Source organism: Panthera uncia (genome assembly GCF_023721935.1).
Source record: "Panthera uncia isolate 11264 chromosome C1 unlocalized genomic scaffold, Puncia_PCG_1.0 HiC_scaffold_4, whole genome shotgun sequence".
Lineage (NCBI taxonomy): Eukaryota > Metazoa > Chordata > Mammalia > Carnivora > Felidae > Panthera > Panthera uncia.
In genome coordinates, this window is record NW_026057585.1 from 5,764,675 (window position 1) to 5,778,816 (window position 14,142).

The 14,142-nt window shown below is 45.7% G+C and overlaps 1 protein-coding gene across 2 annotated transcripts in view; it reads left to right on the forward strand.

Moving 5' to 3' along the window:
- Positions 1 to 14,142, forward strand: part of SPAG17 (sperm associated antigen 17) — a 244,925-nt gene that overhangs the window by 196,504 nt on the left and 34,279 nt on the right. For both annotated transcript variants that reach the window (XM_049616487.1, XM_049616486.1), the window contains exons 44-47: positions 6,875 to 7,011; positions 8,478 to 8,662; positions 10,586 to 10,646; positions 13,597 to 13,741. In XM_049616487.1, coding sequence (XP_049472444.1) covers positions 6,875 to 7,011; positions 8,478 to 8,662; positions 10,586 to 10,646; positions 13,597 to 13,741 — 528 coding nt within the window. The remainder of the gene's footprint in view (positions 1 to 6,874; positions 7,012 to 8,477; positions 8,663 to 10,585; positions 10,647 to 13,596; positions 13,742 to 14,142) is intronic.

The following is a 14,142-nucleotide window of genomic DNA, read 5'->3' on the forward strand; positions in this document are numbered from 1 at the left end:
CCTGGCATTGTTCTAGGCATGGAAATACAGCAGCTAAAAAGCCCACGTCTTATAGAGCTGTACAGACTATGGGCAGACCTAGACAATAAATCAATAAACAGGTAAATCAGATAAATTGCGGTTGGAATAAATGTTATCACAGAGTAAAACCATACATAAGGTATGGAAAATGTCTTGGGGAGAGGGATGGCGTTTCGTTAGGGGGGTAGGAGGCCCCTCTGTGAAAGGACATCTGAGCATAGACAGAACGACAGGAAGGAGCCAGCCATGCCAACCCTGGGGGAGAAAGAGGGGGCAAGTATTGTGAACAGCAGGTTTGAAGACCCTTAGAGGAGAAGAAGCAGGAAAATGGGCATAAGGCTAGAAGACAATGGGCAAAGAAAGAAGTAAAGGAAGGTGAGGTCAGAGGGAGGGATAAAGATAAAACCATGCGATGGTGCATAAGGAGTCTGGGGTTTTAGTCCGTGTACAGTTTTATTCAAATACCACTGGAAGGTTTTGAACACGGTAGTTTACACAACTATAATTTGTATTTTATTTAAAAAAAATTTTTTTTAATGTTTATTTATTTTTGAGACAGAGAGAGACAGAGCATGAACAGGGGAGGGTCAGAGAGAGAGGGAGACACAGAATCTGAAGCAGGCTCCAGGCTCTGAGCCATCAGCCCAGAGCCCGACGCGGGGCTCGAACTCACGGACCGTGAGATCATGACCTGAGCTGAAGTCGGACGCTTAACCGACTGAGCCACCCAGGCGCCCCTATAATTTGTACTTTAAAAAGATTATCCGGTAGCTTGTGGGTGGGGTAAGGGGAGTGGAGAAGTGGAGGCTGGGAGGAAGCCACTGAGGCAGGCCATGTGAGCACTGGTAGAGACCTGGCTAAGGCCGTGGAGTCTGGAGTGGGGGGGGGGGGGGATTAAACCAACTGGGACTGTCCACCCTGGACGTAGAGCTGAAGGGACTCACGGGTCACCGGGATGTGGAGCTGAGGAATAAGAGGAACCAAGAGTGGTTCCCAGGATAAGTACTGTGACCAGTTATGAGGCTAAGGATTTGTAGTTGTAACAAGCTTCAGGTGGTGCTGATGTTGGATCACACTTTGAGAACCATGGCCCTAGGGAAGACTCTAGAATGTAACAGGCAGAAGAAGGGCCAGAAGAGGCTACTAAGAAGAAGCCAGTGAGGTCGGAGAAGAACAGGAGCATGAAAACCCGTGTTTCCAGTGGATCACATGGCCCTTGCTAGCATGCTAGGCTAGCATCTCCCTGCTAGGGAGATGCAGAATACCCATGGGACTGGGGGAGATGGAGGTAACTGGTGATCCTGGTAAGAGCTCTTTCAGGGCCTGGAGGAGCCTGCAGCCAACTGAAGTAGGCTGTGTATAGAACGGTGGAAGAGGAACCAGGAATGCACAGCTTCCCCCGAGAGCTTTGCTGAAAAGAACGGAGGAACGGCGTTGCAGCCGACGCAGATGTGTGACCAGGGGAGACATTAAAAACAAAAATTTTGACACACTGGAGGATGTTGACTTGCAGACAATAATGCAGTAGCAAGGGAGAACTTGCAGGAGAAGAGGTCCTGCTTGCAGGAGAGCAAAGTGCTAAAGAAGGTGAGAGAACGTGACATTTGCGGCAAACCCTGAGTGTCCGAGTTGACCTTGGATGTAAATAGGGCCACCTCATCCAGCGACAGGAGAGAGGAGAAGGAATATGGGTACATTGGCAGGTGGGTTTGCATGTTTGGTATTAGGCAGATGAGCGAGTCTGATGGCAAAGGAGTGGATATAATGATAAGAACAGAAAGTCCGTTCCAGAGAAACAAGAAAGCAAAACAAGAGAGGGGCGACTGATTGTTTTCAGGTGACAGTGTCAGTTGATTAGAGGCCTCAGCGAGGCCAAATGATCGTTTGCTAGATACGACAGAGTAATGGGCTGGAAGTTTAGGAGGTTGTGTTCTAGAGAGGAAAGTGGACACGGAGACTGAAAGCGGTAAAATTATTGGTGTTGGCAAAGTTGAGATCTGACCATGGGAGCTTGTGGGTGGAGAAGAGGAAAAGAGGAAGAAACGAGATGATTGAGAATCAGAGAGGACCGGTGGGGGGCGGGTTGGGTGGCTTGTCCAGGTGATGTCAACAGGTGAAGTGGAAGTCCATCCGAGGTGTCAAGACCTCCAGTGAATCAAGGGAATGACAGAGGTCTGTAAGCAACAAGTACATCATGGAGACGTCATAGGTAATAATCTGATGGCACGAGCTTCAAAGAAACAGGAGATTTTGAAGAAGGGAAGAGTCTTTGGAACAAGGACACCTACTGCACCTGCAGGGATCAAGATGCTGAGATGCGAGATGGTAACGGGACTCACTAAAAGTGGTGAATTAAGTTTGGATAGAAACAATAAAGCTTAAGGAAGTGCAAAACAGGAAGAGTGGGGAAAGCTTTATAGGAGAGCTGGCCTTGGGGAATGAGATAAAATTTCGTAGGTTTTAAGATTTAAGATTGGATCACCTCAGACAACCCCCATTTCATCTACTTGAGGAACCGGAAGCCTAGAGAAGTCAAGCAACATCTAAACTCATACAGCGAATCTGGAACTAAGCCTGGGGGAGAAAAATGAGTTTTTTTGACTCCTCGTTCTCTATATTTTATTACACTGCCCTCCAGATGTAAGAAAGAGGAAAGAATATGCAAAAGAGAGAGAGAGCGAGAGATGGGCAGGGGGCATGTCTTTCAAAGCCCGAAGGCAGAAATGAACTGGAAACTAACAAATAGTTCAGTGTTCTCATTTGGTCAGCAACAGCGTCAGCTCGAGGAGGCCTGGATTTTGTACAATTACAAGGTGCTTCTCGGCATTTGCTGCAACAAAACTGTGTAAATCCCGTAGCGGTTTACAGCCAGCGCTGTAAGGGTCTGGGGGCTGCGGGTGGACTGCGGCAGCCTCTGTTCCAGCGGCGGGCGGGCGCACGGGGGCGACACCAGGCCCCTGAGCTCTGAGAGCGCCCACCTCCTCCCGGCGCCAGCTCCGCCGCCCCGCCCTGACAGCTGCGGGCGGCCGGGTGAGAAATCAGCAAATGCTGCAGATGGGCACAGCGTTCAAACCAGGGCAGGTTTCCTCCGGAGAGGCAGTGGTTAGACTTCTACCCGCGCCCCACGGGCTGCGGGTGACTGTCAGGGGTGCTCCAGTCCCCACACGGAAGGAGCCGCCGCCACCACGCCCTCCCCCACCAGCTGAGTTCAGTGTCAGTGCGGCAGAGAAATATGCGCCACGTGCACGGAAGACGTGCTCTGCGAGGAAGGGAAAAAAAGAGTGATGATGAATAAATACTACAGTCGTCCACCTCAGCGGGGAAGCGGACAACCATGACGGCTTCTTCAGGGGCATTGGGCCCAGTGGTCATATTCAGATGACACCCCCCCCCCCAAAAGTGAGACCATCCCAATTTAAATATTAAAGCACCTCTGGGGGCGCCTGGGCCACTCAGTCAGTTAAGCTTCTGCACTCTTGATTATGGCTCAGGTCAACTCAGGTCAGGTGATGGGATGGAGGTCTGTGTCAGCCTTCCAGCTGGGCCCTGAGCCTGCTTAACACTGTCTCCCTCTCTCTCTCTCTCTCTCTCTCTCTCTGTCTCTAAAAAAAAAAAAAAAAAAAAAAATATATATATATATATATATATAAAACACGTGTATATATTTATATATATTTTTTCACACACGTGTATATATATAAATTTTATATAATTTTTATATAAATATATATTTATATATTTTATCATATATACACATATGTGTGTATATATATACATGTATGTGTGTATATATGTGTGTGTATATATATCTCTATATATACCTATATAGATATAGATATAGATATAGATATAGATATAGATATAGATATGTGAAGTCCCTCTGTATCAGCTGCTTCAAGCGCCTCAAAGCACTCCTCCCTCTCCTCCAATCCCTGCTGAAGCCCAGGGGCGGTCCAGTGGGGTATTAGGGGAGGCAGCCTGGTGACCTGCAGAGCTGAGAGTACAGACAGGCTGTACCTGGCTCCTTATAGAATAGCTGTGTAACCTTGGGCACACTGTCTGACCCCACTATCTCTTCCCGTTTCCTCTTCTGGAAAGGGGAAATAACATAATATGCATCACGAGGGTGTCAGGATTAAATCAGTTAGTATCCGTAAAATGCTTTTCAGAGTAGTGCCTGGCACAGGATAGACTCCCTATCAGTATTTACTGTTAATAATAACAGAGTGAGCAATTAATTAGAACTTGTTAGACTCGTAAAATGCATGGACACAAAACAGTAATATGCATATGGTAAGAAAAAAAAGGTACATCAACCCATTAGAATGGTTGCAATGTAGGAAATGGTAACCAAAGGGAAAGACATTGAAACACTGCTCCCTGAGCTCCATCCCCAGAGATTCTGATTCAGTTTTGGTCTAAAATTGGGCTTGTCTGGCCTATGGCCTGGGAACCTCTATTTTTCTAGAACAAGCCCAGGGGATTATGATACATGGATGAGTTTGGGACACACTGGGGCAGTTGTCTAGGAAAAACTCACTATTCGTACAGAACACTTCTGTGCCCAGAGGTGAGGGGGGGTGGGGAGGAGTTTCCCACACCAAGCAATTTTGCGGCACTGATTGGGTGTCCTACAATTCATTTCAATTCTGGCACCAACCACACGTAGTGCAGACCCTACAGGTGAAGGGCTCAGTCCCACAAAACTGCCCCCCGCCTAACTTCAGGTGTGGGTCACAAATCCTGGCTGTCACCCGTGCTTCTGACCAACCAGCTATCATTTGGGGCTCCCATGACCCCACCTAGGGTTTTACAATTTGATACAACAGCTCCGAACTCACATCTTATTATATAAAGGAAATGATAAAGGGCAGAGATGAACAGCCAGATGATGAGGCATAGGGCAAGGTCTGGAAGGGTCCAGTATAGGAGCTTCTGCCCCTGTGGAGTTGGGGTGCACACCTTCCAGGTACACGGATGTGTTCACCAACCCAGAAGCTCTCGCAACCCTGTACTGTGGGCAGTTTCATGAATGATTCGTCACCCAGGCGTGATCCATCATTAACTCAATCTCATCTCTTCTCCCCTTCCCAGAGGACGGAGGTAGGACTGAAAGTTCTAAGCTGCTAATCATGTCTTGGTCTTTCTGGTGACCGGCCCCCATCTTGAAGCTATCCAGGGGCTCAGGAAGAGTAGCCTCATTGTATCAAAAGACTCTGCGATTACCCAGGAAAGTCCAAGGCATTTAGGAGCCCTGTGTTAGGAACCTGGGTCAAAGACCAAATCCTAGAACAAAAGATGTTCCTAGCGTTCTTATCATCTAGGAAATTCCAAGGGTTTTAGGAGTTCTGTGCCAGGAACCGGGGGGCGGGGGGGGGGGGCAGTATCTGTATTTTCTGTTAGCTCACACTAAGAGAAGGAACATGTCCCTGGAGGAGTCTGACTCACTTGGCTGCGTATTCCAGCCCTGCCACTTCTTTCCATTTCTTGGACCAGTTATTTAACCTCAGTTGTCTTGTTTGTAAGAAAAAAAAAAGGAGAGAGAGATTGCTATTATATTAGTTACGACTCTTCAATTTGTAACTGAGAGAACTCAGAGTCGCTGAACAGAAAAGTGGGGGGACATTTACTGGTGCTCAAAAGCCAGCCACAGAGTAGTGGATGTGGTGCCAGCCCAGGGCTGACTGGATCCAGGCACTCTGGCTTTTCAGGAGTGTGTTTGTGTCTGATTGCCCCTCTCTTGGGGCAGCCCCCCCCCCCCACCGCCTCCATCTTGCTTCATCCCGATTTGTCCCTGTTTGGTTTTACCCTCTCCTGCAAAGAACAGACTATGTCCATGTGGCAGGGACCATGACAGTAGAGGTCCAAGATCTTGATTCTCCCAGATCCATAACCCGGTAGGCAAAGCTGGGGCCATCCCTGTCAGCTTCTTGGAAATATACTGGTGAAGAGCCCGCATTGGCTCTGCATGGGTCATGCGCCATCTTGGTGACTGGAGCCGGAGATGTTGTGGCACCAGAAGTATGTCTGGGCGGAGTGGGGGGTGGAGACGGGCAATGGGGAGAGTGCTGAGTGTACACTGATTAGAATACCATAGCCCTCAGCTTGTAGGATTTTATGAGAATTGAGTAAGATGCTACATGTAAGAACACACTTGTGGTGCTTGACTGCACATGGTGGACACTCAAACATTGGTTTCCATGCCTTCCCGCCCTTGGTGATCTGAATGCGAGGAAGGACGTTTAAATCAGATGATCTAAACTACTATTGCTATTTCAACCACTGGGTATTTGGAGAAAGACAGGTGCAGCTATCTATGCACATTATCTAGTTTTGCTCACTCCTTCACCAAGTGGGGTGATCTGAAGATTTAATTCCCTGGCTTAATTTACCTGTAATTACTAAGCCACTTTTTAGAAGTATATAAATACTTATACATATATAAGGGTATATATAAAAATGTAAGTGTTTTTCCTTCATCGGTTTTAAAAGATCTTTCCGAGTCAGTGTTTACTGTATTGTCCCTCGTTGATTTAGCGGAAAGAACCCTGGGGAGATCTGGTCACCCAGCTTCTCAGAATTTGACTTTTCTCATTTATTTAGAAAAGATGATGCTATTAAGCACCTGCCCGCCCATCTCAGAGGGGTGTCGTGAGAACCAACGTTAGGTACAATCTCTTTGTAAAATGTAAAGACATAACGCTAGGGTTGACTTTGTTCCTTTAAATAAGTTCTTTTAAAAAGGTAAGAAGGAAAGTTTCCCAAGTTGGCTTATGTTCTCATAAACTCTGGTATGCCCTCAAATGTCTTTGAGTAAAACGTCTGTGTGGCACAATTTAAACTTTTCTAACAGAAGCAGAGTCCTGTGAGCCTGTGAAAATCCCCACCCAGTCGTTGCTGCAGGATGTTGCGGGGCAAGCAAGGAAAGAAAAAGTGAAGTTACCTCACTACCTGCTGAGCTCCAAGCCCAAGTCCCAGCCTCTCACAAAGGTAAAATAGACATGGGGACCAATGTCCCAGAGCCAGGCGGCATTTCATGCAATCCCGACCCATTGAAGTTGCTGATGTCCAGCCACTGGGTACTGCGATTGAGTGGACATACATACCATCATCTCCCCATGAAGGCCTTTGGATCACACAGAGAATGAGCCAAGGCCGCCCTTTGCCCGAGGCCAGCTCATCCAGGCTCACGAGGAGAATTTTAGGAGCTGGCTCTTAAACCATGGCTAGCCTGAAATCAGCCTGCTGGGAGTGCTCACACCATACACATCAGCAAATGCTACTAATCAACATTCTTTTCAGAGAGCCAGCTTATCAGCGCACCACTGGTCCCAGGGATCGTTGGCCATCCTTCCCCATGACTCTTAGGATAAAATCCACAATGGCAGCATGGCTACAAGCCCTGTTTGCCTTTACTCTCGTTTTGCCCCCCTACTCACTTCAGCCATCATGGGTTTCCCTTAGTTCTTTAAAAAAATTTTTTTTTAATCTTTATTCACTTTTGAGAGACAGAGCGTGAGTGGGGGAGAGGCGGGACACAGAATCCGAAGCAGGCTCTAAGCTGTCAGCACAGAGCCCGATGTGGGGCTCAAACCCATGAACCATGAGAACGTGACCTGAACCGAAGCCGGATGCTCAACTGACTGAGCTACCCAGGTGCCTCTCCCTTAGTTCTTTAAAAGCTCCTTCCTTCCTCAGAGCCTCCAAGATTAAGATTTCCTCTCATCTCTGCTGGGAACACCTGCCTTGAGCCTACCAATCCTTTTGATAGTTATCCTTTGATATTTTCATGGCACTGTGTGTTCATTGTCATCACAGAATAGGTTGCAATGTAAGTGTTACATGGTAAGAGTGCTTCTCAAACTTTGATGCACACATGATTATCTGGGAATCTTGTGAGCCTGGAGATTCTGAGTCACGGGGGCCTGAGAACCGGCTGTTCTAATGAACTCCCAGGTTGAGCTCATCGCTGGCCAATAACAAGATAACAAGAGCACAGAGTGTGATTAGCTGGCCAGCAGCATTGGCAAAGCCTGAGAACTTGTTACAGATGCAAATTCATGCCCCTCCCTCCCAGATTTACTGGTTGAGAAACTTGGGGGGGTAGAGTCAGCAATTTGTGTCTTAACAAGCCTCCCAGGTGATTCGGACGGAAGCTGAAGTTTGCTAGTTACTGGCACAGAGGAAAGAGCATAAAGTTTAGAATCAAGCCAACTTGAGTTTGAAACTTTGGCTTGAGCAAATGACGCCTTACGCTTCTCAGAACGACAGCTTCTTCATCCTGAAAGCCTAAAATCTGTCCTTACAGCGCTGTTGTAAGGATTACACGAGACCGATAGTGTCCATTTCCTTCCACAGCCAAGCAGTTCTTTTCCTCTGGCGATAGGGCCTTTTTCTTATCTTGGGAACACAACTTGGAACCATTTTCTTTTGTTACTTTTTCCTTAAATGCAAAGGTGCAAGATTTGGTTGGAGGCAAAGTGAAAACGTCCTCTGTTGCGTCTGCTGCCATTAATAATGTGAACTCATCCCCTTTTGGATTCCACCTTCTCCCACCATCAGTGAAGTTTGGAGTCCTAAAAGAAGGACACACCTATGCGGCCACTGTGAAGCTCAAGAATGTTGGAGTGGACTTTTGCAGGTGAGGCCAAGGCACCAAATGTCTACTCACGTCACTTTCTCCTTCGCTGAGACTTGTCTTTGGCTACCTGTGTCACTGAACGTTTATTGAACTGAACTCTAATTACACCTTGACTCTTGAATCCTCACATCATTCATTCAACCATTTACTTCATTCATTCATTCATTCATTCATTCTTCGTCAGATCAGTATTTTTCAAGCCTCAACTATGTGGTGGGCACTCCTTTGTCCTCCCATTAATCGTTATTCATACTTTGGTAGAAGCAATTCAGGGGCTGATCTACGGTAGCAAAAACTAAAGGGGAAGCTGTACAAGTCTTATAGTAACTAACGCATAAAACCTGAAAGTCTATTTCTCAAACCCACCACCCACTGTAATGCCAGCTGACATTTGTTTGTACTTTATGATCCATAAGGGATTTTAACTCCACTATTTCTGCATAATTGAGGCAAAAAGGAAAAAAAAAATTAACCTGAGTCATTAGGGCCATTTTGCCTCTGAAGATCTGACTGGGCTGTAACTCAGAGCCTGACCTCCCAGTTGAAAATACCCTACAGCTGGCATTCAGTGACAAGAGTCCTTCATTTCCAGATCATTAGAATTTTAGAATTTGCAGAGACTATTACAGAGGATCAGAGTAACATGTTTTAAGGTCTTATTGGGTAGAGCAAGACAGGATCTCAGATCTCCTGTGGACCTGTTTGTATGTGGCACCATGCTTTATCCACACAGCTGTGGTCACTTCTTGTGTGGGAGTTCAGTCCTTCCCACTGGGTCAATAGACCATATGTCTATACCAGGACATATACCCAATTACAAGTGTCTATACCCAATTACAAAATCTTCCCTATTCTATTTTGGATTAAACTTAAGCATAATATGGGGTCCCCTCCCCCCAAAACAGTGAAATAAATGTTTATTTCAGTTGCAGAGCTATGCTCATTGTAAGTGGCAAGTCCTTCCAGTTTATGGTTCTGGACTCGAGACCGGAAACCAGATGTAATAAAGCTACAGAGGCATCTGGTTTAAAAGATCAACATCCCATTTTAGTTGAGGCAAATACCCAGCTTCAGGAATCATGTTGGTTTCCTCAGAAACAACGAGGCCACCAGATCAGACATTACTGTCTTTTTAGGCTACTGCCAACAAAGTGGGTGGGGAGAAATAGAGAACCAACTTCAAACCAATAAAACTTATCCATGCAGATCCTGTCTACTCAGTATAGAATTTTAGCTTTCGGGATTTCACTCCTCAGCTTGTTAAATTCAGCCACTATGGCTCAGACAGCAAAGTTGATGGTGGAAGGAGCGGGATTGAGGTCATCGTGGAGGTAGGCTTTCCCTGGCATTTTAATTTACTCCAGGTCTTTAACCTTCAGGCAGAACCCACAAACCACAGGAAGGGAAAGAGATCAATAGGCACCACGTGTGAGCTTGGGGCTTTTCAAGGTCTCTACATTTTCTGAGCCTTTTCTGTTTCTCTTCTCCCCAAACATGCAAGCCCCATGCCACGGCAGAGCGAGACGGCTCCCATGCTCTCCTGCTTTCCAAAAGAGCCTTTATTCTTCAGCTTAATGATCTGGCAGGCAGCATCGGTGTTCACACTGGCGGCTATGCTGCCGTGCACACACCAGCCAAACATTCACGACAGTCGGCCCGAGCCCAAGCTGGTCGGCGACATCCAATAACAGAGGGTTGAAACTGGGGTTGGAGTCTGTTTGACGCTGATGAAAACTGTTGCTGGAAAGGGGGTTGTGAAAGGGGCCCCAGCTTCTCCCAACTGAATATTGGGTGGTTCTTTAATGGTGTGGACCCCCTGCACCTTTGTAGCAAATATTAACACCTTCCTGATTTTATGACATCCCAGTTCATTCACTGCTTTTTCGTGATGGCGTAAATTTATTTTCTTTTTTTGCCTGGCAGGTTTAGGGTGAAGCAGCCCCCACCCAGCACAGGACTGAAAGTGACTTATAAACCCGGTCCCGTAAGTCCCATGTGCTACCTGTTGTGTGTGTCCCTGTGTGTGCCTGGGAGTGTGTGCATGGTTCCAGGGGAGTGGGCTTTTAAGTCATTCTGTGCATCCAGTTTAAACCATGTAGAAGTCTGATTTTTCTAGGATCATAAGCAAAAGATCCCTGGTATTGGTACAATATGTGGCTTGATATCACTGACTTCGTGTAATGACCCCGAGACAGATCCTATGCATAAATAGAGTTAAACTTCCAGCTATGGAAACTTTCCTGAAGTTCACTCATTTGTCCCAATACTACAGCTACGTATAGTTGTATGCAAACTACCTTTTTAAAAATTAAATATGATTTGACATGCATTTGGAAAGCTGACTACCTCAAGGTATCCTGTAATAAATTTGTCTGCAAAATGAAAAACTCCTTGGAAAAATAAACATTCTACTCTTTGTATTTTATATACATTTGGCTTGTTATTTTGGTTTGCCAAGAGAATATTATCTAATGACATACAAAGAAATGGTAGTATATTAACGTCATCAGCTCCCTCATTTCTCCAAGGAGCTCTGAAAATGCCAATTTTAAAATGTCAACCTGTTCTTACTTTATTCGACACATTCCCCAACGTGGGGTGTTTAATATAAAATCTGTATGTTGTCACTCACTTTAAATTATAATTTCAGAAATGTAGTATCAAGCAAACAAAAGTTTACAAATATACAAAATATAATATATAAGATAATATATAAAATATAACAAAATCACACTTGTAAATCTTAACATTTATTTCTTGATCAGCACATCGTCTTGTTTAACATTCCTTCCATTTCACTCAACAGGCTTTGAGTTACTTGAGCGTGCCACTGATAGGGACAGGGGACAGGGGATGTTAAAAATGAGTAGGACACACAAGTTGCTCGCACAGCTGGGCGCATAGCAGGGACACAAGAGATGGATGGCTACGTGACAGAATGAAGTGAGGATATCTGGTAGACACAGGATCAGCCATCACAGACCGGGACGCGTGCGGACTCCTGGGAACACAGAGCAAGGGCATCCCATTCTATAACCAGCACACGGTGTTCGCCGAGTCCCAAGATCTTAAAACTGCCACGGTTGTGCGTTGACACAGAGGGGCAGTTAGGTATGATGCAAAATCAGTTGGCTTCTTGTAATGACTGTGCCACCAGCAGCAGTGCCGTTGGTTAATTAAACCCTCTGCGCCTTGTTTCTCTCACCTATAAAAGGAGTCGCTTGAGGCGCCTGGGTGGCTCAGTCGGTTAAGCGTCCGACTTCGGCTCAGGTCGTGATCTCACGGTCTGTGAGTTCGAGCCCGCGTCGGGCTCTGGGCTGATGGCTCAGAGCCTGGAGCCTGTTTCCGGTTCTGTGTCTCCCTCTCTCTCTGACCCTCCCCTGTTCATGCTCTGTCTCTCTCTGTCTCAAAAATAAATAAACGTTAAAAAAAAAAATAAAAAAAAAAAAAGGAGTCGCTTAGACCCGATAATTTCTTAGTCCTCTTCCAGCCCTAATACCTTATGGTCTACAAAACAGTAGTTTGCAGGCTGCAGTTCCAAACAGAAATATACTTTGAGATTAGACCCACCAATTCGTGAGCACCTCTCTCACACATTTCATCATCGTACTGTGTCAAGATTTCAGAAACTTCGCAACATAAAGCAAAAAACAAGACAAAACAAAAAATCAAAGTCAGCTCTCCTTCCACTGTTCTGGGAAGTTAGCAGATTTCTTTTCATTTAAAGTAGGGGCAATGCCCAAAGCCAAAATGACTGTTGGATCAATCTTCATAGGTACTAAAAACCCAGCGTGTATTCTTTGAAGCTCACTCTCGACTGTTAGTTTTTTAATATTTTTTTTTTCTTTTTGACAGTAAGTTTTGGCTCTGCACAAATATAATCTATAGACTTGTCCATATGTAAAGCTAACCGCTGTTCAGCTTGGTTGGTTGCCAACACCGAGTGAATGTGCTCGGAGCCCGGGTAGACCTGATGGCAGGATGCCAGCTGCCATGCGGAGTGGCGTCACCCCAGCCCTGCCCTCCGTGTTGGGCTCCAGGGCGAAGGGCCTGGTCCTCAGACATGGAGCGTTGGATACCGTCCAGTAAGCAGACCTTCACAAGCACATTGTTGAAAAAGTTGAAACATTTTTTCGGTCCTATTATTTACAAACTATACTGAAGAAAACAAATTTTTTGCATCTAACTGCTTTCCATGTGGTGGTTTCTGATGTATTTTTTTTTTCCGGATAATTGTTCTCAAGTCTGCTTCTTAGCCTACCTCCTGGAGAGGCAGCTTAGGAACACAAACAGCTCTTTCTTTCCTGGCCAGTGTTCTCTTCAAGGGACAAGGCAAGAAGCCCATTCCTTGCTGTGTTTCTTCTTCATTATATATCGGGTTTCTTCTTTGTTGGTCCAGACCTCTTCCACGTAGCTTTCAGACCTAAGCAGTTTGGCATTTGAACTCCTCCCGTCTCCCTATACTGGCTCTGTCACACCATAGGCCCTCCACTGGGAACATTATAAACTAAGAGGCAGGGCCAGGAAGTTGTGCGATTCACGTACTCTCTTATTTTAAACTTCTCTTTATCTGCAAGGATGCCCCTAGGAACTCACTGCAGATGTTCAAGAAAGAGCACGATTGCGGGCATTGTAAACTTTGCCTTCAGTGCCACCTCCAGGACGCTGGCTTTTATTTTTCTTACCCTTCTTCCCAAATGGCACCTGGTTTTCCCCTTCAACAATTTATCCTGGGTCCCATTTGCTCCATGGAAGTCTACCTAGCTAATCTACAAAGTAATTCTTGTAAGTGCCTAACTGCGATGGTTCATGTGCGCCAAATTTATAGATGGGAAAACAGGATTAGAGAGTCTAACTAGCTTGCCCAAATTCATGTTAAAACCCAGATTTGAACCCCGATGTGTCTGATTCTAAAGCTACATTGTGTCCTATAGGTGGCAGCGGGTCTGCAGACGGAACTGAAAGTGGAGTTATTTGCCATGGCTGTTGGAGAGGAAGGTGCCAGGGGATCAACACACATCTCGCACAATATTGAGATTATGACTGAGCACGACGTCCTGTTCTTACCCGTGGAAGCAAATATCCTTTAAAGTTCAATTTGAGTAGTCATAAATAGAGCAAAAATTACATTTGAGCAAGGAGAAAATATTAGAATGCTATTCCGTGACCCCCCCACCCCCACACCTGCACTCCATAGCTTCATTAATTCTGTTTTTAAAACCGTAGAGTTCAAGTTTTAGGATAAAGATTGTCTTCGTCTTTGTGAGCAGCTAGCAAAATGCCTGTTAACACAGTACATGAGCAGTGACTGCAAGTTGAATGAATGTCAGTGTTAATTGCTGTCTATGGGGTATCAGACAATCAGAATTAAGCAGGGAATTGTTTTTAAAACTTTTGAGGAAAGGAGACTTAAATAGAAAGAACAAACAAATCCACAGCAATAGGAGAGTTCTGGGTGTTGGGAAGTATAGGGAGTTCAA